This window comes from Apus apus, chromosome 24 (assembly GCF_020740795.1).
Source record: "Apus apus isolate bApuApu2 chromosome 24, bApuApu2.pri.cur, whole genome shotgun sequence".
NCBI lineage: Eukaryota > Metazoa > Chordata > Aves > Apodiformes > Apodidae > Apus > Apus apus.
Window position 1 is genome coordinate 1553614 of NC_067305.1, and position 27666 is coordinate 1581279.

Genomic DNA, 27666 nt, shown 5'->3' on the forward strand with positions numbered 1-27666 from the left:
TCCTTCCCAGCGTGGAGGTGACAGCAGCCACTCTGTCCTCGTGGCAAGGCAGGTGGCACGCCGAGCTGACTGCCTCCAAGGCTGCTTTAGAGATCTGGCAGTGGGTGAAGGTGGGTGTGGAACCTCTCCTCTCCCCAGGCCTGCAGAGCTCTGCACTTCCAACGCTGGTGGCTCCGGCGCAGGAGCTGCCGGGCGATGGGATCCTGCTCATGGCCACGTCCCGGGGGGCTGGGGCAGCTGCTCCTCTTCAGCCACCAGCCTCTGGGGGCTGAGCACACTGTCCTGCTGCTGCCTTTGCTCCATCCACCTTTGCCTCTTCCCAGTCCTCCAGCTTTGTCCAGCTCCTCTTCCTCCAGCGCTGCCCCTGGAAGCGCCCCTGGCAGCGGGAGCAGGAGGCGCCTTCCTGGCCATGCCTCCGTGTCGCTCTTCCTTACCTGGAGCACATCCCAGCCCCTGGGTTCTCTTCCACCCCCCAGACCAGCTCTCTGGTGGCACCTCATCCTCCCCATCACGACGCTCCAGGAAGCTCCTCTCGCAGGCCTCCAGGATCCTCCAGGAATGAAGCACAATCTTGCAGAGACCCTTGGTGGAGCTCGGTCACTTCCCGGCAGGAGCGGGAGCGCCTCTGTGGGATCCTGCTGCAGCTTCCTCTGCTCTTTAACTTCCTTTGCCCAAATCAGAAGTGGCCAAAAGCAAAAGAGATGGTGAATTCAGCACATGAGTTTGTTTTTGTTTATAATGGAAGGTACAAGCCAGGCAAGGAAGAACATCCCCTCGCTGTGGCTACATTCGCTTTTAGTGGCTTTCAGAGCCGAATCTGAGAATTCCTCTCTTTATATCCAGTCTCTCTTAATACAATTTTAATATTCTGGTTGATCCTAAAGATGCAACGTTAACTATAGAAACAGCAGCAGAAAAGCATGGGGTACAAGACATTTTTTTTCGTTTTTTTTTTATACAAAAAAAAAAGATTCTTTTCGTCGCTTACAAAACATATGCAAAAAGAAGCTAAAAAAAAAAAACCAAAAAACCAACAAAACAACCCAAAAGGCATTGCTATTTGTTCTACATAAAAAAAATCTCATAACTAATGTTCTTTTTTTTTTTTTCCCCTTAAAAAAAAAAAAAAGAAATATCAAGCTTAGGCACAATTTTGCTGCTGGCTGCTTGAGAACAAGCCAAGAGAACACGCCACCCCCTCCTAACTGAGTGATATGTATTGACTGTTCCTCACTTTATACTTAAGGCAATTTTTTTTGTTTGTTTTCATTTGAGAAAGTGTTTTTTTGTTTGTTTTTCTCCACCCCTTACGCCATGCCAGGATCCATCCACGTGTGTCAGTATGAGCAGAACTAAAGTTTATGGTTCGAGAAGGTTGCAGGTCACACCGAGGGTTTTCCTCCTACAGATCTCTCTATCCAGAGGAACAAAAAGATCTACAAATAAAAAAAAATAATAAAACAACAAAACAAAACAAAAAAGCCTGAGGGGAGAGAAACCTAAATGAGAATAAAACTCTTGCTCCTTGTTGGGGGAGCTCCCCTGCTGCAGCCTGGTCTGCAGAGAAGTCAGCCCTGAGGGCTCACGGGGGCTGCAGAGGAGCTGAGACACCAGCTTTGCCTTTGGTTTCTGTCCAGGGCAGCCCCAGGCACCCACCAGCACAGGGGGCTGGGGACCATGGCCCCTCCGTGTCCTCTGGGGTGTGTGGGTGCTATGGGATGAGGTTCTGCAGCCCCACGGAGGGGATGCTCACTGCTGGGATCAGCCTCTGCCTGCAGGGGATGCTCAGACTCAGGCTGAACAGGCTCAGCTACTCCTGGCCAAGTACAGCGTTCCCTTAAGAACAGGGAGAGCCCAGCAGAGCCTGCCATGGTCTGGCTGGGGGAATGTCACCTTCTGTGCCTTTCTTGACATCTCTGGGACCTGCCCACTCCCTCCTGCAGGGCCACTGGGCAAAGGAGCTGTTGCTTTCCAGAAGCCAACTGGGACAGTGCTGGGAGGTGCAGAGCAGAGCTTTGGGAGCACCAAAGCTCTCTGTCCTGGCTACAGGGCTGCACCTCTCTGTGGAACAGAGGCTCTGGGGTCCATGGATGAGCCAACAACACCCACGTACAAGTCATTTACTCAAGGTAAATTGAGAAGGACGTTGGCTGGTGCTGGACAAGTGTGGGGCTGAGCTGCCCAGGCAGAGCAGTGCAGGTCAGCAGCACCGTGCTGGGACCACGGGGCAGGGGACGATACCTTTACATGTGTCCAACAGGGTTGTGACCATCTCCTAGACCAGGATGTGAAGCTGAAAGTGTCATCTGAGGATCTCCTACAACTCCAGACACCTTCTCCTCTTCCCGACGCTTCAGGCAGGCTGCTTTCGGGTTCAGGTTGCGCTCTGTGCCAAAAACAAGGGAGGGAGGGAAGCAACCTCAGCTTGGGCAACGGCATCGTGCATGGCAGCAGCACCCAAAAGAGAAGGACAGAGTCTGAGGACAGACACACAGGACCATGCAAGGAAGTAACCTCAGTGCAAGCTGCTCTCTGCCTGCTGCTCCTTGCAGTGGCTGCAGTAACTCGGCTGGATCCCTGCTAGAGCAAAAACCCAAGCCCGCTTGGAACACCCTGCCAATCTCAACATGTGCTTGCTTACAGAAACCCCAGTGCCTCAGCCAGCTCTTGGAGTTGAGGACTGAGTTTTCCAAAGCTGCTTAATGGAATCCAGGTGCCAAAATCCCATTAAGCATCAGGGGAGATGGACAGAGCAGCCTGGAATTCCCTCCGGGGAGGGAGCAGAGCTGGGCCTGCCGTGCGGAGCACCCAGGGGTGCCCCTGGGGCAAACACAGGACCTGGCAGGAAAGCAGGAGTCACAACAGAGAAGAGACACACACAGAGGGACGGGGGGGGGAAGAGAAAGGCCCCGAAATGCACCTGCCAGCTGGTACCATACCTCGTACTTGCTGCTCCAGGCCCAGAATGACCTGCACCGCTTGCTGTAGGATGATCAGTTTGGTCTGTGCTTTGTCCGTTTTTAAGTGCATCTGACACATGCGTCCCAGTTCTTTAAAGGCCTCGTTAATGTCCCGCACACGCACCCTCTCCCTGGCGTTATTGGCCATTCTCCTCTCCCGGTCCCTCAGATCTTTGTCCTCCAGTGACAAGGCCTCGTCTGTACTGCTGGGTTCATAGCACCACAGGGATTAGTCAGGGGGGTGGTACCAAAGAGCTGGGGGGGGGCTATAGGTTGCCGTGCTGGAAGTGCTTCTGGTGTCCACTGGAAACGGCTCAAACAGCCTCACTTTGCAAAGCCAATTTGTCTGGAGAGGTTCCTGGAGCAGCTCAGGCCACTCAGGCTCTGTGAGCCACGGGAAGGTGCTGCCAGCACGGGGCTGGGCTCCCATGGGAGCAGAGGGTGCTGCCTGGGGGGGGGAGGCCGGGCCATGGATGTGGGATCCACACGGACACCTCTGCAAGATTTTGCCTTCCTGTTTGATTTTCAGCTGAAAACGGAAAGTTCAGGGTTTGGTCTCGGCCAAAAGCATCGGGTTCATCCCCCAAGGCAAGACTTCTTGGCAGGGAACAAAACCCTCTCGGTAGGATTTCCTTCAAAAATCCCATCTGCAGCAAAATCCTCCCCCCAGGGAAGGCATTTTGGGCAGCCTGGCCTGGCTCCCTCCTAGGGGCCAGGGGCAGCACCGGGGGGGCTGGAGCCGAGTGCTCCAAATGAGGGTCAATCTCAGATGCAGACACTGAATCCAGGTCTTTCAACACGGCCAAAATCACTTCAGAAGAGGGGGTGTGTGTGTGGATTTTCTTTTCCATGCACAGTCAGGAGCTTTGGGAGAGCCTCCACCACTGGCAGCATCCCAGGGGTGCCGAAAACAGGCAGGGACAAGGGGGAAGGCAGAGTCATGCTGGCAGCACCTTAAACCATGGCCTTGCCCACAGCCCATCCCCTCCAAGCCCCAAATTTCCTGTACAGACGACCTTCTCCCCCAGAGCAAAAATTCTTGCAGGAAAGACACCTATCTGGGAAAGACACCTATCTGAGGAGGGTCCTTAGGTGAGACCTGGCACTGGGACAGACTGTGGCCTTCAGCTCCAGGGGAGCCATGGGGGGATAAGCCTTCAGCAAAGAGGGGCCGCAGAGTCAGAGCCTGCCTGGGTTGTGCTGGGGCTCTGGAGAGTGCCCGGCAGTGTGGAGGGGGAACCAGGGCTCCCCAGGCAAGGGTCTGCCTGTGTGGAACAGATGATTGCCCACTGTCCCTTCCTGCATCCCCTCCTTGCTGCTTTGTCCCTGCCCTGGTGTCCCAGCTGGCACTGCCACCCTCTCTCCAGCACACCCAGGATGGGTGTGGGGACCAGAGCCATCCCTGCCTGGCACTGGTGCCCACCTGGGGCAGGAACCTGCCTCTTTCCTCCGTGGCTCCCCCAGCAGGGACACAGCTCCAGCACCACCTGGCTCACCATGGCCTGGCAGGATGGAGACACATCCCCACCACAGGGACAGAGCTGCTGGCCAACTGCACAGCCCGTGCCTTGATTGCCCTGTGCCCTGCTCCAGGGGGGCACTGACCTGCCCCCAACCTTCTCCTTTCCCTTCCTGCCCCAACCTTCTCCTTTTTCCCTTCCTGCCCCAACCTTCTCCTTTCCCTTCCTGCCCCACTAGCTGCTGGCAGCAGCAGGAGGATCCTGCCAGCCCTGGCCGTGGACATGGGGACACGACGGCCCCACTGCCACGGCAGGAGAGAACACAGAGATCAGCTTCTCTCCTGCAAGCCCAAGGGCAGGCTCGCCAGGGAAGGGACACCCTGGCTGCCTGTGCCAGTGCTTGGGGACAGCAGCACAGGGGCTCAAATCACTGTCCTGGCTGCAGCTGAGAAGGGTTTAAAAAGGGACAAGCGTGGGAGACCAAAGTGAACACGGTGCCAACTCTGTCTGGCCCCTGCCCCCCGCCGCCCCTCGGCTCCTGCCTCAATCCACAAGCAGCAAGTACAAGGTAGAGAGTGGGACCACCAAGAGGTCACGGCTGGGGACTGTCTGTAGGAGATTGGAAAGAACAGAACCAAAACAAAAAATAAAAACTTGAAATGAAAATTAAAAAAATAATAAAAATAAAAAAAGGAAGGGGAAATTAAAAAAAGAGACAGGAAAATAAATAAATAAATATACATGTTATGAAAGGCAAAAAAATTACAAACTGAAGAAGAGGCACAAAGGACTCCAACATCAATGCAACAGCAGAGGCCAGCAGAGAGGAGCACAGGCAGGCACAAACCACCGATGTTACAACAGCCTCTGCAGAGAGAAAGGGGGTTAGCCCGCCCGGCCCCGGGCCAGGCACCAGCATGCACTGAGGGATGCAGGAACCAAGCAGCAAAGGCCTCTGGAGCAGGAAGCCAAGCCCTCCACTTCCCTCCCACCGGGACGTGGCAGCCGGGGTGGCCGAGCTGGGCTGACACCAGTGGGAAGGCAGAAACCAGCCCCGGCCAGCGGGAGAGCCCGGGCACCCGCAGCTCCGGGCTCTGCTCTGCCCAGTGCTCCCAGCTTGTCTTGGAGACCAGGCAGGAGGGGCAGCGAGGGCTGCCCGACCCTGGGGGCAGCGTCTCCCTCCTGCTGCCCCTCACAAGCTCCACCACCCCAGGGCTTTGCTGGGTGGGAGCAGAGCCCAGTGCTGGGCGGGCAGGGAGGACAGAGCGTTGCTGTGGCTGCAGGCAGAGGTGGGCTCTGCACTTGGAGCAGCCTTTGGAGAGACGTCAGATCTGGGCACCCTCTGCTGGGAGATTTACTGGGTTTTGGGATGGTTTTGGTTGGTTGGTTGGTTGTTCTTTCCCTTTTGCTGACCAAGCAGCTGAGTAAAGCACCTGGCTGCAGGAAAGCGAGGACGGCGCAGCTGCCCCGTCAGGACCGGCATGCAGCACGGGCAGCAGCAGGGGGGAACCAAGGAGAGAACAGCAAGGATGCAAAAAAGGAGCAAAAAAAAAAAAAAAAAGACTCAAAAAAAATTAAAATAAAATAAAAAAAGACACCAACAGCCTTGAGAACTCAAGGCCACAGGGGAGAGAGACAGTGCGAGGCACCACAGCACATGTCACAAGAGACAGACAGACAGACAGCCCCGTGCCGATCAGATACGTAAAATATCACCACTCCGGGACCCTCACTGACCTCTAACTTGTTGCTCCAGGTTGAGTATGACCGATACGGCCTGGTGCAGGATTAGCAGTTTGGTCTGTGGTTTTTCGCTGTTTAGGTGGAGTTGGCACATGCGTCCGAGCTCTTTAAAGGCCTCGTTGATGTCCCGGACCCGCAGGCGCTCACGGGCATTATTGGCGACCCTCCTTTCTCTCTCTCTCTCGGCTTTTTGCTCTGGGGGAAGAAGATCGTCCTCCTCATCCTCATCTTGACTAATGGTTTAAAATAAGAACGAGACAGGGACATTCCTCGCGTGCACTCTCAGCACTGGTCAACTCACAGACAAGAAACACCGGGTGGAGGCCCCGAGAGGCCGGGCCGGTCCGACGCGCCGCGCTCGGACACGGGGACACGCGGTGACATTTGGAGAGAAGCAATTAGGGCTCTTCTTCTGCCTCTTTTTTTGGTTTTAAACAACAAAGAAAGAAACCACGACCATGAGATTAAGGCCTGAGCTTGTTGCCAGGAGGTTGCAGGGTTGACAGGAGGAGGTGTGGGGGCCAGTCCTGGTTGTCCCAGGTTTTGGGATGACTCGGCCCCTGCCTGCAGGACAGGAGGTGGCCTCAGCCTGGCAGGAGAGGGGCTGGTGCTGCCCCCCCTGGGCAGCATCACCCTGGTGGGGTCTCCAGGCTGATGGTGAGGTTGCAGACAAGCCAGCATGCTGGAAGGACTCTACCTCTGGTGCCACATACTTGGCTGGATGTGCAGAGGATACGGGAGCCCAAAGCAGGCAGTGGAGACAACCTGGAGCAGGAAGGAGATCAGACCCTTCCTGCCCCTGGCCAAGGGGGGCTGAGCACCAGGTCCTGTCCTGGCACAGCCACAAGCAACTCCCCGAGCACACAGGCAGGTGCAGCTCATTGGACATGGCACAAGCCCTCTCCTTTACCAGGGTGAAGGAGCCCTGTGGCCACGGGGATGGGAGCCAGGAGAGGGCAGCAGGGACCCTTTCCCAGCAGGGCCCAAAGTGGCTGGCCCTGGGGAAGCAGCAGGAGCCTGGGCCCTGCCATCTCTGCAGAAGGATGGACCAGGCTCCTGCAGAGGGCAGGGGCTGGTGGGTCTGTGCCGTGGATGACCCTGGGCTGAGCCCAGCACCTGGTGGGTCACTGTGGCTGCACCCCAGCCCAAACGCCCTCAGCCTGGTAACAGAGTAAGTGAAGGGAGAGACCTGTTCAAAGAGCACCTTGTTCTGTTCCGGGAGGGTTTCAGCTCCTTCTTCTCTTCTTCTGAATTATCTGCCACCGACGTGTTCTCCTCGTCCTCCTTCTCTTCCCTCTTTATCTCACTGGTTCCTGAGGAGACGCTGCTTCGCCCCAGCCCCCCTGACAAACCTGCTGGGGACACAGAGTCACACATGGAGGTTGGAGGGGTCTGACCTGCATGGGGAGCTGGAGGTTCCCCAGGCCCTGCCCCTCCTGTGCTGCATCCTCAGCAGGCAGCACCCTGCACTCCTCCTGTATCACTGCTCTGCAGCAAGAGGCACTTAGAGGGGTGCTGGCTCTGCCCTGCCACTGCTCCCCACCCTTCTCCCCTCAACCCCCAGGCTCTCCAGAGTCAGAGCCCAACCCCTCCCAGCACAGAAGGGCCCAGGGGCTCTGTGCCACCCACAGCTGGCAGGAGAGATGGGGACATGCAGGTCAAACCTCTGGAAAAGGCTCAAGGTAGAAACTGCCCTGCGGATGCTGCAGGAGCAACCAACCTGCCCCCAGGCTGCTGCTGCACAGGGCTGGACCTCCAGGGCCACCCAAACCACCCTGTGGCAGGGGAGCTTCCAGCAGGCAGGGATGCAGAGCTGCCTTACCACTGTACGTGTCCTGCTGCCTGCTGAGGTCAGGGAGTGAGCTGGGCTGTGACGGAAGTGTGACATGGTTGTGGAGCATGCTGGGGTTGCTGGACAACCCATCTTCCGGGTGACCTCCTCCCACCTACAGCAGAACAAGCAGAGCAAGCCTTGAGGGGGGGAAGTGTCACAGCCAGTGGCACGGGCACAGTCACCCCAGGTACAGCCACGGGCTGCAGCCAGGTCCCTCCTCACATGTTCCCACCGCCCAGAGCACAGGCATGCAGGAGAGAAGAGCCAACCTGCTCCAGCACCAGCCCTCCTCTGGAGACCAAGGTGGGGGCACTGCAGAAGGCAACTCGGTGCCCATCAGCTGGACCAAGCAGAAGCCCCCATCAGTGCTGCCCCCCCCACCCATGCAAAAGCCTCTCTATGCCCAGATGCAAGGCTGGCACCCTGGAGAGGACACCCTGCCTGGGCTGCACGTGTCCTGTCTCCATCAAGCACCACCATCTCCGCCACCTCCCCAGTGCCACCAGAGCAGGGGACATCCCAGCAGCATCAACTTTGCCCTGAAGAGCCTGGACACTAAGGGGAAGGGTCAGGCAGCCTTTCTGAGCCTGCACCTCCCGAGGCAGGACTGAGCCAGCCCTGCTGAAAACACCCTCATTTCTGCAGCTGGCAGCAGCTGGCAACAGAGGACACGTGGGGCATCTCTTAGTGGCAGAGGGGGGGACACCTCAGAAGGAAGCACGTCTGGTTCTCTAGAGACTGGAGATGTGTTAGTGTTGGCTGCAGCAGGCAACCAGCTCTGCCAAAAACATGCTCCTGTGGTCACCAGCCTCTGGAGAAGGGGGTCCCTGGTGACCCAGCATGGGATCCCAGCATCCACGTGCTCAGGGCAACTGGGACCTGTTGTGCTCCCTGGAGCCTGAAGGAGCCATCAGGTACCAGCACTGACCATGTGCCTGGAAGGACATGGTCCCTGCTCCAAAGGTTTGGAACAGAGAAATCCTGGTGACACCTGGTTCTCTATACCCACCATTCTGACCTGCACTGGAACCCTCTCCTCCTTCTCCCTGCATCCCCTGGGGACAGCTTAAAACTTCTGAGGGCTTTCCATCCATGTTGCCGGGAAAGAAGAAGAGCTTTCACCACCTCTGCCCTGAGAAGGGGCACGAGCCAACTGCAGGAAGGGCTTGCACCTGAGAGCCACCACTTGTGCTGAACGTGGATTCAACCCCCCCTGCCAGGAGATGAAGCCACCACGCTGCTGCGCACATCACCTGCCCAAAGCTGTCACCAGCTGCCCCAAGCTGGGCCAGAGAGACAAAGAGAACATCCCTCTGGACCCTGCCAGGTGGGTCCCCAGCACGTCCCTGCCAGCTGCCATGATGTTCCCACACTTACCAGACTGGGGTGCCTGTTCCCCAGGGACATGACGGCGGCGGGGAAGGCCTGGCCCAGGCTGCCCACGCTGGCACTGTGGGCTGGTGCTGAGCCCAGGAGCCCGTGCATGTCCCCGTGGCTGCTGGGCATGGTGGCTGTCTGGCCCACGGCGTGGTTCCTCAGCACGTGGATGGCTTCGTCCAACCTGTCTTCCATTTTGTTTTGCTTGAAGGACAGGACAGAGCAACAGGCCCGTGTTAACACCTCTGTCACCCTCGGCACCAAAGAACTGCTGGTGGCAACCACTGGCCACAGGGGAGAAATAACCCTCCCAACTCTACCAGTGCCATCCCCTAAGGACACGAGGGGTCACACCAGCAGAACAGCTCAGGAAAGGGAAGCAGAAATCAGCCAGGCATCTGCTGGGCTGGGCCAGACCCTGAGCAGGTGAGGGTGCCAGGTCCCAGCTCTGCCTGCCCCCCAGCCTTGGGGCAGCAGCACCCAGCCCTGCCCAGCTGCTGCCAACCCTCTGGCCACCTCATCTAACCACCCTCCTTCAGCACCCGGGCATCTTGGGGAGAGGACCTCACGGCCAGGTGCAGAGAGAAAAGCAGAAGATCTCCTGGCGATACTTACTAAGGTGTGGAGGCTCCCTTCGTAGCTGGGAGATAAGGCACCCTGGCCGCTCGCCCGTGACCACTGGGATGTGCCTGGGAACAAACAGGGAGAGCTCAGGACCACACACGGCTGCCACTAGATGGGGCTGGAAGCTGGGCCACCAGCTCTGCATGGGCCACCAGCTCTGCACGGGCCACCAGTTCTGCACGGGCCACCAGTTCTGCATGGGCTACCAGCTCTGCATTGGCCACCACACTCTGCATGGGCCACCAGCTCTGCATTGGCCACCAGCTCTGCATTGGCCACCACACTCTGCATGGGCCACCAGCTCTGCACGGGCCACCAGCTCTGCATGGGCCACCAGCTCTGCATGGGCCACCACACTCTGCATTGGCCACCAGCTCTGCATGGGCCACCAGCTCTGGATGGGCCACCACACTCTGCATGGGCCACCAGCTCTGGATGGGCCACCACACCATGCCCTGCACCACCACGGGCCACCATGGCACCACACAGGGCTGCACAGGGACAAAGCCAGTCCCACCAGCCACGGGCACAGGTTTTTCCCCATTCCCACCCTGGGGGGCAGCCGGGTGGGTGCTGGCAGAGGTGACTCCCCTGGGAGCAGGTGCCCACATCATCCCACACTGTCCCCATGTCTGATCCCATGTGTCTCCCACGGAAACCCCTGTTGAGCCCCTGCTGTGGGCTCTGCTCTGCTCAGCAGGGAACAGCTCAGGCCTCCAGACCTCACATATTTAAATTTCTGTCCCCAGGCAGCAGGGACACGCTGGGCTTGCCCGGACCCCAGGGCAGTGGCAGGCTGGCCTGTGCCCTCTGGGCACTGAGGGGCCTTGGAGCCAGCTCTGCTGGGCAGGAACGAGACCTCCCTGCTAGGTGGGAGCAGAGACGGGTGCTCATGGGGTGCTGAGAATTATTTTGGACCAGTTGGCTCCTTTCCAGTTCCCACTGTGCTCCTCCTATGGGAGACAAAACCGGGGACAATGCTCTCCCAGCCTCCCCAAGATGAGATGCTCGGGGACATCTGAACAGCAGGAGGGGATCTCAGGGGGTGTCAGCAACTCAAGCATGTGGTGTTGCCACCATGGGGGTCAGGTCTCCAGCAGAGCCACCCACTAAAAGCAGGCAGGGCCATTGCCCTTGTCCCCTGCACCCAGGCACTGCTCAGCTCCAAAGGAGGGAAAAGTTCCAGGCAATGAAAGGTAAATGTGCCCCTTCACAGGAGACACCAAAAAGCATCTTAAAGTTTGCTTCTCCTCCCTCCTCACTCTTCAGCTTTCAAAAATAAAGGGAACTGCAAAAAATGTCTTAAATGAGGGTTTGGGGCTGACCTGGGACTTCCTGACAGCAAAGCTTTGTACACCAAGAGCCAAGTTTAGCACCTACCTGCAAGCCCCTGAGGGGAGCCCACTGGTGTGGAGGGGTTTGATGAGAAGTTATTGCTAGAGTGATCGGGGGAATAAATCTGGAACAAGAGAAGCAGGGCATGGTCAGGAGAGCCCACCCCTGAAACAATTTGACCCCTCCCCAGCAGGGCCACCGAGCCCAGGTGCAGTGAGGACCACTTGATGGGACCACCCAACTGCACCTCCCTTCCCACGTGCACACCAGTTCCCAGCCAGCTCAATGGCTCAGCCTGCTAGTGCCCTCCCAGCTCCCCCATGGACTCTGGGGTCTCTCCCTGTCCCCACTGCCACCACCCCTGCAGCTATAGCCTCTGTTCTTCAGGTTCCACCTGGGAGGAAAGTGAGAGCCCCAAAAAATGATTGCAGGGTGCAGTGCTGAGCACTCTGCCACCATGCAGAAGCAAAGGTCCCTGCACTGAATGGGACAGAGGCAACCCCAGTAGGACCAGTGCCCTCCAGTCTGAACCAGCACATGGATTGCCAGGACTACTGAAACCAGCCAGGCCTGCTACAAGGGCTACATAAGGTCATCTTGCCAGACCAGCATCAGGCTGGGTGGCTGCAGAGCCCATGGACATGGATCTGCAGGACCACCATATCATCCACTGCCTCAGTTTCCCCATCTGCCAAGAGGTGCCTTTGCACAGTGTCAGGACCCAGGATGGCAGCACAGAGAGGGGTGGAAAACTGTGCTTTTGGGGTGCATGCACCCCAGCTTCTCAATGTGTCCATCCTCCCTGCTGCCTACGGGGTCCCTGCTGGTGAGGGCAGGTCCAACACTGCCAGAGGACAGGGAGCAGGTCAGAGATCCAGGGAAGTCCTTACTGAAGCCAGTGCCTTGCCCAGCGCGTCTCCCGAGCTCCCAGCGGTGGTGCCTCTGTTACCTGCCAAGAGAGGACACAGATGTCACTGCCAGGGCGCAGGACAAAGCACTGGTACAAGACCTTCTCTGGGGTCACCTGCTCTGAGATCCCCACTCCTACATCCACTGAAAACCCAGCGGGTGCCCAGCTCAGAGCAGCCCCAGGCAGGGCACACACCTGCAGCAGCTTCCTGGGGCGGCAGGAACGGCGCTACGAGGCGCTGGGCTGAAGGTGTCATGTCACCAACAGCCATCAGATGTGCCTCACACAGTCACAGAATCATCACGGATGGAAAGGACCTCTAAGATCACGAGGTCCAATCATCAACCCAGAAATAAACCACAGTGCCCAGCAGAGCATGTCCTGAAGTGCCACATCTGCACGTTTTTCGAATCCCTCCAGAGACGGTGACTCAACCACCACCCTGGGCAGCCTGTTCCAGTGCCTGACTGCTCTTTTGGTAAAGAATTCTTCCTAAAAATCTAGTCTAACCCACCCCTTGTGCAACTTCAAGCCATTTCCTCTTGTCCTATCATTATTTATTTGAGAGGCCAACATCAGCCTGACTATGGCCCATTTCCACGGGGCATCTTAAGCGCCTACAATCCCAAACTCACTTCCCCTCCTCTAAACCAAGGTTCTTCTATGAATCAAGGTCAGGATTCTCATCTCCTGGGGAACAGGAGTTCATTTCAGTAACAGGCTTTGTGACAGGTTCAGCAGGGTGAGAGATAAAAGCACTTGGGGGTTTAATGTGGCATCCAAACGCAGCACAAACATTCCTACCCCAGATTTGATGAACAGCTTCACACATCCCCCTGCTTTGCCACAAAGGAGGCTGCAAATCCTTCCTGCAACTCATTTAAGCCACAGCACCTCCAAGAGATGTTACAGATCCTGGTCTCCTTCCAGACCCACCAAGCAAGGTGTAAACCCCAAGGCCAGCCCCTCTTCCCCCTGCCCAGGTATCTGCAGCAAGAACCTCACTGTGTCTCCTCCCCACGCAGTAACTCCATGAGTGGGTGACACACAAGGGGTAAAAAGTGTCTGGGTACCTCAGCATGGGCATCACAGCCTCGGGCAGCAGAGGTTTGCCCCAGACTTTGATTTCCCCCTGCATGGCAGCAGAGTGGGGGGTCAGGTGGGGACCCAGGGGCCGTACGTACCCATCATGGTGTCGGTCCCGCTGATCGGGGGGGTGTGGCTGGAGACACCGTAGGGTGTGGAGGCTGAGGAGAAGCCAGACACGGAGGGGAGCCCACCATTCACCTCTCCTGAGTGGAGCTGGTAGTTCTAGCAGAGAGGGGGAGAGGGGTGAGAGGTGCCCCTGCGAGGCTGCTGGGCTTCGGCATCCAGGACCCCAACCCTCGCTGCCCCGAGCAGACAGCCCTGGGCTGAGGTGGTGGCCCCAGCAAAGCCACCAGCCTGCCCATGGGGACACAGGGACATGGGGACATGTCACCTACCATGCGTTCGTGCTGGTGTAAACTGTTGAAACCACTGGACTGTGGGAGTGGAGAGGAGGAGCTGCCCAGCATGGCACCGTAACTCGACTGGCTCATGGCGCCCGGGGAACTCCACAGGTCTGGAGAGTTATGGAGACCATCTGGAGGGAAAAGCAGAGCTGAGCAGGGCAGAGGCACCAGCACCATCCCATGGCCCTCACAGGAGCACGTCAGCCCGGGCTGAGGCACTGCCTGTCCTCATTGCATCCTGCCTACACCAACCACCACCTGCCAACCCAATCAGAGCCATTTAATCAAATCCCAGCCTGGTTTGGGTGGGAAGGGACCTTAAAGATCATCCAGTCCCAACCCCCTGCACGGGCAGGGACACCTCCCACCAGCCCAGGATGCTCCAAGCCCCATCCAACCTGCCCTTCAACACTGCCAGGGATGGGGCAGCCACAGCTTCCCTGGGCAACCTGGGCCAGGCTCTCACCACCCTCACACTCCAGAATTCCCTCCTCATGTCTCACCTCAATCTCCCTCTGCCAGTTTTCATCCATCCCCCCTTGTCCTCTCCCTCCCTGCCCTTGTCCCAAGCCCCTCCCCAGCTTTCCTGGAGCCCCTTCAGGCACTGGCAGGTGCTCTAAGATCTCCCTGGAGCCTTCTCTTCTCCAGGCTGAACACCCCAACTCTCCCAGCCTGTCTATTTTGGGGCTGTTTTGTGTCCCATGCACTCCTGCCCCAAGCTCCCTCCATCTCACATGCTGTGCAGTTCCTCCCCTTGGTCACGCTGGCCTAGCAGCCCCTGCCCTGCCTGGCCTGCAGGACCCTGAGGTCACCAACAACTCACCTGCCATGTAAAAGGCTCCAGGATACACAGTGCTGGGAGGTTTCGAGGGGGTATATCCAGCTGGATCCCTGCTGTAGTCATCACCTGAGTTGGATGGATACACCTGTGGGGTAGAAAAGGGGGTGAAGAGAAGCACTTGGCCACCTCACAGCCAAGCACTCGGGGGGCCAGAGATGTCCCATCTGCCTTCCCCTACCAGCACAGATCCCTGCAGGAGATGCTGGCACCAGCAGAAATTTCAGCTCTCTGCTCCAGTTCCCTTTTCTGTGGTTTGAACTTTTTATGGGTAACCACAAAAGCCATCATTTCTGGGTGCTGACCCTGCAGCCAAGGGCGAGGGCTGGGCAGTGGGGACAGGGACTGGAGAGGCTTTGGGACCCCTGCAAACCCTGCACAAACTTCTCAAACCCTTCACAGAAATCAGCCAGTCCCGCCTGAGGGGAAACTGAGGCACAGGGAAACCACAAAGCAGGGATGTCACACAGGAGGTGTCCCCCCCTGATTTCTGCAGCACTGCTCAGTGACATTATTTAACAGCATTTTTATCTTTTCCTTCTCAATTAAACAAACCCTGTCAGAAAATCACCCAGTGCTTGTGCAAAAACACACTTTTTTTTCCTCAAAACACCAATTGAAAAACACCCCCAAAAAAGCCCAAAACAAACAAACAAACAAAAACAACCCAAAGAAACTGAAATGCCACCCCAGATGACGTGAGAACCTTTGGTGCAACCTATTTTCATCCCCATTGATTCATTCTGAAACTGCTAAGAATTTAGGTACCTTTTTTATTTTAGCACCCACGAAAGCAGCAGTGGGTGCAGGGGCTGCTCCCTCCAACAGCCCTGCCTGGAAGACAAAGTTCTTCCTGGAAAGGAGACCTGCCCCAAGTTTCTCTCTCCCCACACCCAACCAGCTCCCTCTGCCACCTTGTTCTCACCCAGCAACAAGGGACAAAATTGTTCTCTATTTTTGTAACTGGCCAGAACGCTGAGAATTTCTTCTTTGGGTTTGTTGTTTGCTTTTTTTTTGGGGGGGGAGGTAAGAGAATACAGGAATCTTTTTGTAAGATTAAAAAAGAAAGCTGTGAAAAGCACCAGGGGTTGTACTTCAGATGTATTGCTTGATGCCTTTCTGAGTGATCTGCCCTAGGTCTGGTCCTGCCCAGGCAGGGGGGTTGGACTCGATGATCTTGGGAGGTCCCTTCCAGCCCTGATACTCTGTGATTCTGTGATTCTTTGCAGCCCAGGTTTCTGCTTTTTGGAGCATCTTTGCTTGAAGCTGAGGAGGGTTGAGAGCCCCAGGGGACAGCCCTGGCTTCTTGTCACCCATGGGGTCTTGGGGTGGCCAGACCCTGGGGGGTGACAGGGAGCTGGAAGCAACTCATGGGCATTGGTGCTATTCATCTAATCATGGGATGGTGAAGGTTGGAAGGGACCTTAAAGACCATCCAGATCCAACCCCCTGCATGGGCAGGGACACCTCCCACCAGCCCAGGCTGCTCCAAGCCCCATCCAACCTGCCCTTCAACACTGCCAGGGATGGGGCAGCCACAGCTTCCCGGGGCAACCTGTTCCAGTTCCTTCCTGCCCTCATGGTGGAGAATTTCTCCCTGACGTCTAAACTGATTGAGCCCAGGGACCGTGTCAAATAAAATATATATTTTAAAAAGCAATATAAATAAAAGAGAGGAGGGGGGGGGGGGAAGGGAAACTTCGGACAGATGCTGCCAGCTGCCTTTTGCTCCCCCACCCAAAAAAAGAAACTTGACAGAGCCCTTTGGGTGTCGTGGGGCAGAGCCGGGCAGGGCTGGGGCGGCACCGCGCGTGGGGCCGGGAAGAGTGGGGGAATGGGGGAGGTTGGGAAGAAGAAGAATCCAGCAAATTGACTTTTTTTCCCCCTATAATTTGATTAAATAGCGGGAGCCGGGAGAGGGAATCGAATGAAGCACAACTAATAGGCCCTCGCCATCTGCCGGGGGCTGGCAGCTGGCCAACCTGCCAGGCAGCTGCGCCGCAGCGAGGCGGGCGCTGGGGAAAAGGGGGGGGGGGGGGGTGGGACACACGAGCCCCAACATCCATTTAATAAATCCAGAGCGAAAAGAAGAAGAGGAAAATCACAGCCGTGAGCAGGGCTGCAGTGCAGGAGGGAAGCTGGGCCTTCCTGGGTATCCACCATCCTCACCCTCCCCCCAGCTCCTGCCCGGGTCCCGGCGGGCTGGGTTTCACCCCAGGGCTGGCGTTGGCCCCTCCAAATCTTTTCTTGGAGAAGATCTTCTGGCCGAGGAGGAGCATCCCATGAGCAGGAAGTGCTCAATCACCCCCAGGTCCCTGCTCCTCGCCAGCTCTGGCCACCTCGGGGACCTCCAGGTGAGGTCATTTCCTCTGGTTAAAACTGCCAGCGCGGCGAGAGCTGCTCCCAGCGCCTCAGGGATTCGCAGGGATTTCTGGTGCTGGGATTTGTTTTTTCTCCCACCTCCCTCCTCCCTGTTTTTCCTGCTTAAACGCAGGAGCTGGGGTGGGACTCCAGGCAAGATGAAGGCTGAACAGAGCAGTGACCAGACTGTGAATCCACAGCCCAGAGCTGCTCCCAGGCTCTGCACTGGCTGCGGCACAAAATCCTGCAGGAACCAACAAAATCCCTCCCCAGCTTCCAAAGGCAGCTGAGGGGCAGCAGGGGATCCGGGACCTCCTCCTGGAATACTGTGTCCAGTTCTGGTGCCCTCAGCACAAGAAAGATATAGACCTGTTGGGAAAGGTCCAGAGAAGGGCCACCAAGATGATCAAAGGCCTGGAGCTATGAAGACAGGCTAAGAAAATTGGGGCTGTTCAGCCTGGAGAAGAGAAGGCTCCAGGGAGACCTGAGAGCAGCTTCCAGGGCCTGAAGGGGCTCCAGGAAAGCTGGGGAGGGGCTTTCCATCAGAGAAGGTAGTGATAGGACAAGGGGGGATGGTTTTAAACTGAGGAAGGGGAGATTTAGGTGAGATATTGGGGAGAAATTCTTCACTCTAAGGGTGATGAGGAACTGGAACGGGTTGCCCAGGGAGGCTGTTGATGCCCCATCCCTGGGGGTTTTTAAGGCCAGGTGGCCTTAAACCACGAGGTTTTGTGCAGCCTGGTCTGGTGGGAGGGTTCCCTGCTCGTGGCAGGGGGTTGGAACTTGGTGCTATTTTAGGTCCCTTCCAGCCTTCATGATTCTATCAATCTATGATCCTGTGCCTGGACATGTCCTGAGTTCTAACCCTGCTTTCTACCTCTGCATCCCAGGGAGACTAAGAGGGGACCTGAGCCCTGGCAGGTGCCACCGCCCCAGCCCAGCACCTATTTCACAAGAATTAAGCCCAAAGGGCTGTGGGTGACAAGCACAGGAACCTCTGTGCCCACCCAGAGCTGCTGGGTCCCTGCCTGGCATTGCCTTTCTCACCACTTCCACATTTAATCCCTGGATTAAACTGGAAGAGGGAGATTGAGGTGAGACATGAGGAGGAAATTCTTTGCTGTGAGGGTGGTGAGAGCCTGGCCCAGGGTGCCCAGGGAAGCTGTGGCTGCCCCATCCCTGGCAGTGTTGAAGGGCAGGTTGGATGGGGCTTGGAGCAGCCTGGGCTGGTGGGAGGTGTCCCTGCCCATGCAGGGGGGTTGGAATGAGATGATCTTTTAAGGTCCTTCCAACCCAAACCTTTCTATGATTCTTTGATCCCTCTTCAACCACCTCACCCTGTCAGTGCCTCCTGGTGCCTTTGGCAGAACCACTCCCCTTTCAGCCGCCCTCAGCTATTCCTGCCACTGACCTCTCCCAGTTTTCCAAGCACTGCACTTTATTTTAATGCCAACAAACCTATTTATTTTGCACGGGGCCCAGTGATACCACAGGGGGGGGCTCCTGCACGGGCAAGGCAGACAAGAAAGAGTCTTTGATCTGTTTTGCTTGAGGGTGGTGACTCCTTTTGCTCCACATTTCTGTTGTCACCTTGATGCCGATTTCACAGTCACAGAGTGGTCAGGGTTGGAAGGGACCTCTGGAGATCATCTAGTTCAACCCCCTGCCAGAGCAGGATCCCACAGGAACACATCCAGGTGGGTCTGGAATGTCTCCAAAGAAGACACCACAACCTCCCTGTCCCAGGGCTCTGTCACCCTCAGAGTCAAGAAGTGTTTCCTCATGTTTAGCTTGACCCTCCCGTGCTCCAGTTTGTGCCCATTGCCCCTTGTCCTGTCCCTGGGCACCCCTGAGCAGAGTCTGGCCCCATCCTCCTGCCACCCCCTGGAGATCTTCACCAGCACTGACCAGATCCCCCCTCAGCCTCCTTTTCTCTCAGCTGAGCAGCCCCAGCTCTCCCAGCCTTTCCTCCCAGGCAGATGCTCCAGCCCCCTCAGCATCTCAGTGCCCTGGGCTGGACTCTCTCCAGTAGCTCCTTTATGAACTGGGGAGCCCAGAACTGGACTCCAGGTGTGGCATCACCAGGGCAGAGTAGAGGGGAAGGAGAACCTCCCTTGACCTACTGACCACACTTTTTTTGATGCCCCCCAGGAGGCCACAAGGACACGTTGTTGGCCTGTTGTCCACCAAGACCCCGAGGTTCTTTTCCCCAGAGCTGCTCTCCAGCAGGTCAGTCCCCAACCTGTACTGATCCATGGGGTTGTTCTTCCCCGGATGCAGTTTCTCTCCCCATGTGTGGAAGTTCCAAACCAGAAGGAGAAGCTGGAGGTGAGGACAAGGAGAGGGCAAAGAGGCAGCACGGGCCTGCACAGCAAAACCTGGAGCTTTGCAGTCAAGGGGCAGCCCAGGTGACAGGCAGTGGGTTCTGGGCTGGAAAAACCCATGTGCAGGTGTCAGTGTGGACACGGGGAAGGGGCTGAATTTTGGCAAACACTGAGCAACTCTTCCTGTGGGAATCTGGGCCCTCCAGGGCACAGCCAGCACGACAGGCAGCAAAGCCCCGTCCCTCACCTTTGAAATCTAAGGCCATTTGTCAGAGCAAGGTTTTGCCCACATGTTGACTGGGATTTAAAACCTCCCAATTTCACACAGAAACTCAATGCAGTGATAGGGACTCTGCTTCCAAGCAGGTTTTCCCTGAGAAAGACTTTGGGAGCAACTCAGTACTGACCACTGAAGCACGTTTCTGCATGACATGGGCCTGCAGGAACCCTCCAACACCCTCTGGCAGGCAAGCCCAACCCAACAAGCCCTTGGTGCCTTCCCCTCCTTCCACGCTCCCATCATGGGCAGCTCAGGGTCTATTTCCAATAGCAGAGGCAGTGGTGCAGGTCCCAGGCTGAGCTCTGTGCCAGTGTTGGTGAGACCTCCCCCATGGGTGGACACACACAGACATCCCCCAGGGAACAGGGGAGTGAGAAGCACTCACTGCACATCACATCAGCTTTGGCAGTGACTGGCATAACAACAGCAGGGAAAGGGCACAGCTCCAGTGCAGCCCCAGCCTGGGCTCCAGCACAGCCTGAGCTCCAGCCCCACTCCAGGCTCCAGCCCCAGCACAAGCTCCAGTGCAGCCTGAGCTCCAGGAAGGTTCCAGCCTCAGCCTGAGCTCTAGCACAGCCCCAGCCCAGGCTCCAGCCCCAGCTTGGGCTCCACTGAGGCTCCAGCACCAGCCCAGCTCACGGGCAGGACAGAGCCCACCCGTTTCTCTGCAGGGAGGGAAACACTCCAGTGAGGAATGCAGCCTGGGCTGCAGCACAGCCAGACAGCTCCTGTATTCCTACAGGAACCCTCCAGCCTGCTCCAATTAGCTTTCCTGGAGATCCCATTACTTCTAGCCACACACCCATTGTTCAGTTGCTCCCCCCCTTGCAGCCAGAGGAGCAGGGCTGACATATTCCTACAGCCTGCTCGGTTTCCTTCCACACCAGCCCGGGCAGAGCACACCTGGAGCAGCCCCAGCTGCCCTGCCCACATTGCAACTGCTTCGGTTTCCCTTCTGGAGTGAAATCCGATCACACCGAGTGTCATGTTTCACTTGGGCACTCTCAGCATCACACCCAGCAGAGGCAGAGGGGCCAGGCTCTGGCTGGGGAGGTGCTGCTGCTGTGGCTCCTTCTCCCCCATTCGTGCCCAGGCTGCAGAGCCTCACAGTGCTTCCCAACTTCTCCTACATAGCAAGTTGTCTCTGGGAAAAACCCTCCCTGTCCTGCTAAAATCCAAGCCCTTGTGGCTGGAGCTGTAGGGCTGGCAGCTGTGGCTGCCAAAGGAGCAGGGATGCAGAGGGGATGGGGGGTCAGGGGGGACACCTGCAGGGAAAATGCTCCTGTCACTTACCGAGGAGGGGAGTCCAGGAGGCACCTTCCGAACCTTTTTGGGCTGTCCATCTGGTTTAGAGAAAATAAAGAGAGGATCAAATTTCTGAAGGGGGTTAATGGCAGGGAAAACAACAAGTTACAGTGACCAGTTTTCAAGGATGGAAGGAGGCAGCAGGTACAAACAGGGCTGAGATCCTCATTGCCCTGTAGCCAAGTGTCCTGGTTTGAGCCAGGATGAAGCCAATCCCACCCAGGAAGCATCAACAGTGAAAATGTCTGAGGATGAACCTCTCCTGGTCTTGTCTACACCCTTTTGAGAGGAGGTTTCACCCACAAACAGAGCTGACAGGGCACTCTTTCACCAAACACCATGATAGGAGGTGCACACCACAAACAGAAGGGCTGTGCTTGCTCTTTGGAAGAGACCAGGCTCAAAAATAACCCCTTGTTAGGGTTGGGTTGGGTTTTTTTTGGAAAGAATTTAACTTCAGGTGGGTTTGCAGAGGATGCAGAAAGAGAACAAACGCAGGGATGGGGCTTTATTTTCTTTTTGGTTCTTATAAAGTTTCACTGCAGGAAGGCAGGGATGGTGCTCACCCCAGCTGGTCCCTCCCCAGCTCATCTCTCCAGGTCCTGCTCTGAGGTGAGAGGACACAATTCAGGAAGGGGAAACATCCTGAAGAAGTGGCTCAAGGGGGAAGCACTGGTTCAAAATTTGATGGCTTTTTTTAGTTCATAATTCAGGAAAGCCCCAGCTGGGGGCCTGCAGGGCACTGACACAGCAATCTGCTGAGCCAGGGGCTCTGCTGGGCTGCAGCTCAGGAGGAGAAATTCAACACACAGAAGGACCTGATGTGAAAGAATCATTTTCCAGGCTGACAACATCAACCAGCAACATTTTATATCAAAGTGGATGACTTTTTCTGAAAAGCAGTGGAAAAAAATACATGTAACACTGGGTCGCTTCTGGTTTCGTTTGCTGGGGAAAGCCCAAAATAGGAGTAAGAAAGTGACTTTGGAAGCTGCAGGGGGAACTACGACAAGAAACGTTAAGTTCTGGAGAACTGGGGCTTGTCTTCACTCGAAAGTTAAATTCACAGCCAACTTCAGCCCTTGTTAAAAGCAAAATTGCTTCTTCCCAGGTAGATTCGGATATGGGCAACTCCTGCTTTGGAATGTGGCAGCAGGAAGGTGGGGAGGGAGAGGTCCTGGAGCAACCACAGCCTGTCTCCCAGGGCACAGCTCCTGCCTGCACACCAGCAGGGCACCTGGACCTCACGCTGCTTCTAACAGCTTGTTCCCCTTTCCCTGCAGCAGGGCAGGGGGACCAAGCCAGGCCAGTGGTCATGAAAACAGCCTCGAAGGAGGCCCAAGGTTCTCCAGGAACAACAACTTTGGAGACTTCATAGCGGCCTTCCAGTGCCTGAAGGGGCTGCAGGAAAGCTGGGGAGGGACTTGGGACAAGGGCAGGGAGGGAGAGGAAAAGGGGGGAGGGATGAAAACTGGCAGAGGGAGATTGAGGTGAGACATGAGGAGGGAATTCTGGAGTGTGAGGGTGGTGAGAGCCTGGCCCAGGTTGCCCAGGGAAGCTGTGGCTGCCCCATCCCTGGCAGTGTTGAAGGGCAGGTTGGATGGGGCTTGGAGCAGCCTGGGCTGGTGGGAGGTGTCCCTGCCCATGCAGGGGGGTTGGAATGAGATGATCTTTAAGGTGCCTTCCAACCCAAACCATTCCATGATTCTATGAACTACTGATGTGCAATGTGGCTGCAGGCATTTTTAGAAGAACCTCAAGCCATTTGCTGCTTTCACCTAATCTGACATTTGCCAGAAAGGAAATTCTACATGACTCTGAACTCAACTCCCTTTTTAAAAATTACATATATACATATATGTGTATATATATATATACCCAAAAAAGCAAAATCCCAACTCACACAGCAACATCAGTGCTTTCACTCCTGCATCAGACCCGACATGGCCACCCACCCAGTCACAAAGTGGTCAGGGTTGGAAGGGACCTCTGAAGATCATCTAGTTCAACTCCCTGTAGAACAGGATCCCCTAGAGCAGATCCCACAGGAACACATCCAGGTGGGGTTGGAATGTCTCCAGGGATGGAGACTCCACAGCCTCCCTGGGCAGCCTGTCCCAGGGCTCTGTCACCCTCAGAGTCAATAAGTGTTTCCTCATGTTTAGCTTGACCCTCCCATGCTCCAGTTTGTGCCCAGTGCCCCTTGTCCTGTCCCTGGGCACCCCTGAGCAGAGTCTGGCCCCATCCTCCTGCCACCCCCTGGAGATCTTCACCAGCACTGAGCAGATCCCCCCTCAGCCTCCTTTTCTCTCAGCTGAGCAGCCCCAGCTCTCCCAGCCTTTCCTCCCAGGCAGATGCTCCAGCCCCCTCAGCACCTCTGTGGCCCCAGCCAACACTCCCTGCCATGACCTGACCAAGCTGCAGGACAAACCAGAGTGGTGGCACCCAAGGGTGACACGAAGTGACTTACCTATGTTGCTCTCAGCACCTCTCCTGCGAGGATTGTTGGGGTAAGAAAAATACTGAGACCCCCCCTTCACTCCGGTGGGGGAAAGCGTGCTCGGGCTCGCAATTCCCATTTCGCTGGGCAGGAAACCAGTCTGCAGACAAGGAGACAGAAAAGCCCTTCCATGTCATTATGCTGGAAAACCACCCTGCTTACTGGGAGAGAACAGAGGTGCTTTCAGCTGCCTGCACACAAATCCAGCCCGGGGCGGGGGGGGGGGGGAAGAAAAGACAAGCCAAAGGGCCAGAAGGAAAAACAAACACGTAAAGATGGGGGGAGTGGTGGGGAGTAGATGTGCCAGCAGAAGAGGGGCTTCCAAGCTGTGTTTTCTCACTGGACCCCAGCAAGGCACCTCTCCAATGAAGGGTGCAAACTAGCAGGTGCTGCTGTGGGGAGCATCATGGCCCCAGGCTCAGCTCAGGGCAGGATGAGGCCCTGCTGGCCACAGCACCAGCCCATCCTGCTGAAGCACAGAGGAGGTGACAGGCTGAGGGGCTTGTCAGGCAGCACTGCCCGCCTGCCTCACGGACTGACTCAGGACAAGGCTCTTCCCTCACCACCCGGGAGGCTGTACAGCCTGGGACTGCTGTGCCTGATGGACACAGCCTGGCCACACACCCTCAGAAGGCCCATCTGGGCCAACAGCCCCAGGCTGCCCCTCGCCCCCGTGACGCCCCTGGGGACCCTGCCAGGGCAGGGGACAGACACGTCCCCCAACAGCAAAGCTGGGAGCCCCCAGCCTGTCACATCCCTCCACTGTGCCTGCAGCAAGGGACAGGAGAGGGTTCAGAGCCAGCAGCCCATCTGACCCTGCCTCTCCCACTCTCCCCAGCTGCAGAACCCGCTGCAGAGACCAGCACTGCTGGTTTCTCTCCCATCCCCAGCGCCGCGCAGCTGGACCCACGGTAGCTGCTGCACCTCTGCTGGGGGGGGCTTCCCTTGCATTTTATCAGGGAGAAGCCAAATCCCTCTTTCTAAAAAGAGGAAACTCCTCCCCCATGTTTATTCCAGCTGACCTTGGGTACTCTGGGAAGCAGCTCCCAGGAGCTGGAGCCCAGGGCGCTCACTGGCTCCTGGGACAGAGAAAAGGTAGAACAAGAGGGAAGGGCTTCAAGCTGCACCAGGGCAGGCTCAGACTGGACATGAGGAACAATTATTTCACAGAGAGAGTGGTCAGAGACTGGAACAGGCTGCCCAGGGAGGTGGTGGAGTCACCATCCCTGGGTGTGTTGAAGAGTTGTTTGGATGTGGTGCTGGTGGAGATGGTTTAGGGGAGACCTTTGTGGAGTAGGGATGATGGTTGGACTGGGTGATCCCAAGGGTCTTCTCCAACCTGAACGGTTCTGTGATTCTATGAAAGGTGCCTTTGCTCAGAAGCAAGTACACCAGCACTGCCCCTTCACCTCGGGAGAAAGTTCAATGTATTTTTGTGGAATTCAAGAGGGCTGGCAAAGGGCCTGGAAGTAACAAAAGCTCAGCTTTGACCCGTCTTCTGAGGGCAACACACCGAAATAAAGGGAGGATTTCAGGCTTTTGAGACACTGGAAAGAAAAACTCACTGCTTTAAAACTCGTCTTCTCCAGAAAGGGGTCGGGGAGGGAAAGAGGAGCTGATGTATTCACAGCTGGTGAAATTCCTGCAATCTGTTCCACTGGTCATGTTACCTTTGCACTGAAACCGCTGCGCGCCGCCGAGCAGCACGGCCAAGAAAAGCAAGTGGCACAGCACCCCAGAGCAGATCCCTGAGGAGATCCTGAAGGAGATCCCAGAGGAAATCCCAGAGGAGATCCCAGGAGATCCCAGAGGACATCCTGAAGGAGATCCCAGAGGAGATCCCTGAGAAGATCCCAGAGGGCCAAGTGGCTGCTGCCCAGCTCCTTCAACAGGCACCTCCAGGGAGTCACCGAGATTTCCAGGCAATTTCCCAGACAAAGGGATTTTCTTCCCCTTCCCTCTCCCTGTTGACACCTCCAAAGGTGCTCAGAGGTTCAGCGAGGGGGGAGCTGCAGCTCTGCCCCACAGGAAGCAGCTTTTGGGAGGAACACGCTCCCCATCCAAGGCATCTACCACCTGACAATTTGCCAGCACTTTTCAAAGAGAATCAAAACCAACAACAAACAGGTCAAACAACCCCCCCACATACCCCCCCCCCCTCAAAAAAAAAAAACCTGGAGCCAAAAGCAACAACTGCTCTGGGGCCACGTCGGGCACGCGGGCGGCCCCGCTTGCCTCGTGCAGCCACCCTGCACAAGAGGGGTTTTGTCTCCCCCTCCACATCAAACAGGCTCCAGCTCCTGCTCTGCCACCCGATCCGGACCCGTGTGTCTGTACCAGGGCCTCTCCCAGCCCGAGGCACCGCTTGCCCACCTCCTTTCTGTTACCTTATATCTCCCCCTCCTCCACGAAACCCCGGCAAAACCATCACACTAAAAAGCAGGGTTTGGCATCCGGCCCGTTTTTATTTTAGCAGCTTCAGTGGTGAATTCAATCTGCTCTGGCACAGCCAGGCAGCACAGCTGTTTCAGCAAAGGAAACATCCTCAGTTCAGAGAAGAGGAAATTGTGACAAATTTGTGTAAAATTAAAACATGTAATATGTGTGTGTGTCTACATGTAGAAAATCAAAAGCCGTGCAGCCAAAAAGCTGCTCCCTTGAATCCAGCGGTGGGACTGTTTCCTCAGGGCTGTGCTCAGACACTGGCAGGGCAGTTGCAGCAACACCTCAAAGTGGAGGTGCTCACTCCTGCCCCAAAAACTCTGCCTGGCTGCTGGTGGCAGCACCCCAGGGCTGGTCACCTGTGTTCCCAGGCTCTGATTTATGTCCATGGTGTTCCCCACTGGAAGCAAATCTCCCTCCCCAGCACAGCCCTGGTGCCCCTACTGGGGTTCACATGGGGTGACCCTGCAGGGCAGGGTTGTTGCTGCCAGGGGCAGCTCTTCTGTGCTCTGTGCCCCCCTGACTGTGGAGACAGAATCACAGAACCACTCAGGTTGGAGAAGACCCTTGGGATCACCCAGTCCAACCACCATCCCTACTCCACAAAGGTCTCCCCTAAACCATCTCCACCAACACCACATCCAAACTACCCTTCAGCACACCCAGGGATGGTGACTCCACCACCTCCCTGGGCAGCCTGTTCCAGTCTCTGACCACTCTGTGGAATAATTGTTCCTCATGTCCAGTCTGAGACTGCCCTGGTGCAGCTTGAAGCCCTTCCCTCTTGTTCTGTCACTAATCACCTGTGAGAAGAGACCAGCACCAACCTCTCTACAATGACCTTTCAGGCAGTTGTAGAGACTGATGAGGTCTCCCTTCAGCCTCCTCTTCCTGAGACTAAACATTCCCAGCTCCTTCAAGCCTTCTTCATCAGATTGATTCTCCAGGCCCTTCACCAGCTTCCTTGCCCTCCTCTGTCCTCGCTCCAGCACCTCGAGATCTCCCTTGAATTGAGGTTCCCAAAACTGGACCCAACGCTCCAGGTGTGGCCTCACCAGTGCTGAGTGCTGCAGGTTCTGCATCCACAGCACCACTGTGAAACACAAACACTGCCCCATGTCTGCCCACAGGACAATACAAGAGCATAGAAATCATCCATGGACTGTCTCTTCCCTTCACTGTGAGCTGGGGGACACGGGATGCTGGCACAGGGGGACACTGGCCATGGGGAGGGGGGACACTGGCCAGGGAGGCAGCACAGGGAGCAGGAGGCTCAATGCCTGAGGCAAAGTGAGGGTCCTGAGGCAGGGAGCTGGAGGGAGGAGGTGCCTCATGGAGCACTCCTGCCCACAGCCACCCACTCTCAAGGAAAGGTCTTGCTTGGATCTGGCTCAGAATCACAGGATCCTTCTGGTTGGAAAAGACCTTTAAAATCATCGAGTCCAACCAGAACCCAACTCTACCAACCATTACCCTTACTCTGCCAAGTCCAGTGCTTAAACCACATCCCTCAGTACCATGGCTTTGAAACACCTCCAGGGATGGGGATTCCACCCCTGCCCTGGGCAGCCTGTGTCAGGGCCTGACAGCCCCTTCCATGAAGAAATCGTTCCCAAGATCCAATCTAAACCTCCCCTGGCACAACTTGAGGCCATTTCCTCTTGTCCTGTACCATTTGTTCTTTGGGAGAAGAGACCAACCCCCTTGCTCCAACTTCCTTCCAGGCAGTTGCAGAGCCAGAAGGTCTCCCCTCATCCTCCTCTTTTCCAGGCTGGACCCCCAGCTCCTTCAGATGCTCCTCCTCAGACCTGTGCTCCAGCCCCTTCCCCAGCTCCCTTGCCCTGAAGATCCCTCCAAGGGCAGTGCTGGCCACCTCATCT

The 27666-nt window shown here is 56.5% G+C and overlaps 1 protein-coding gene across 19 annotated transcripts in view; it reads right to left on the reverse strand.

The window, feature by feature from the left end:
• Positions 1-921: 921 nt before the first annotated feature.
• TCF3 (transcription factor 3) overlaps positions 922-27666 on the reverse strand; it is an 81067-nt gene continuing 54322 nt past the window's right edge. For 2 of the 19 annotated variants that reach the window (XM_051640017.1, XM_051640004.1), the window contains exons 7-20: positions 23315-23444; positions 20833-20882; positions 14560-14662; positions 13728-13867; positions 13428-13554; positions 12224-12282; positions 11379-11457; positions 9990-10063; positions 9375-9578; positions 7986-8109; positions 7353-7515; positions 2940-3166; positions 2242-2386; positions 922-1436 (exon numbers count right to left, since the gene is read on the reverse strand). In XM_051640017.1, coding sequence (XP_051495977.1) covers positions 2244-2386; positions 2940-3166; positions 7353-7515; positions 7986-8109; positions 9375-9578; positions 9990-10063; positions 11379-11457; positions 12224-12282; positions 13428-13554; positions 13728-13867; positions 14560-14662; positions 20833-20882; positions 23315-23444 — 1623 coding nt within the window. In that variant the 3' untranslated portion in view covers positions 922-1436; positions 2242-2243. Of the gene's footprint in view, positions 1437-2241; positions 2387-2939; positions 3167-6157; positions 6397-6665; positions 6929-7352; positions 7519-7985; positions 8110-9374; positions 9579-9989; positions 10064-11378; positions 11458-12223; positions 12283-13427; positions 13555-13727; positions 13868-14559; positions 14663-20832; positions 20883-23314; positions 23445-27666 lie in introns of those variants that run through there. The other 17 variants (XM_051640015.1, XM_051640001.1, XM_051640000.1 and 14 more) reach the window with 13 other exon arrangements.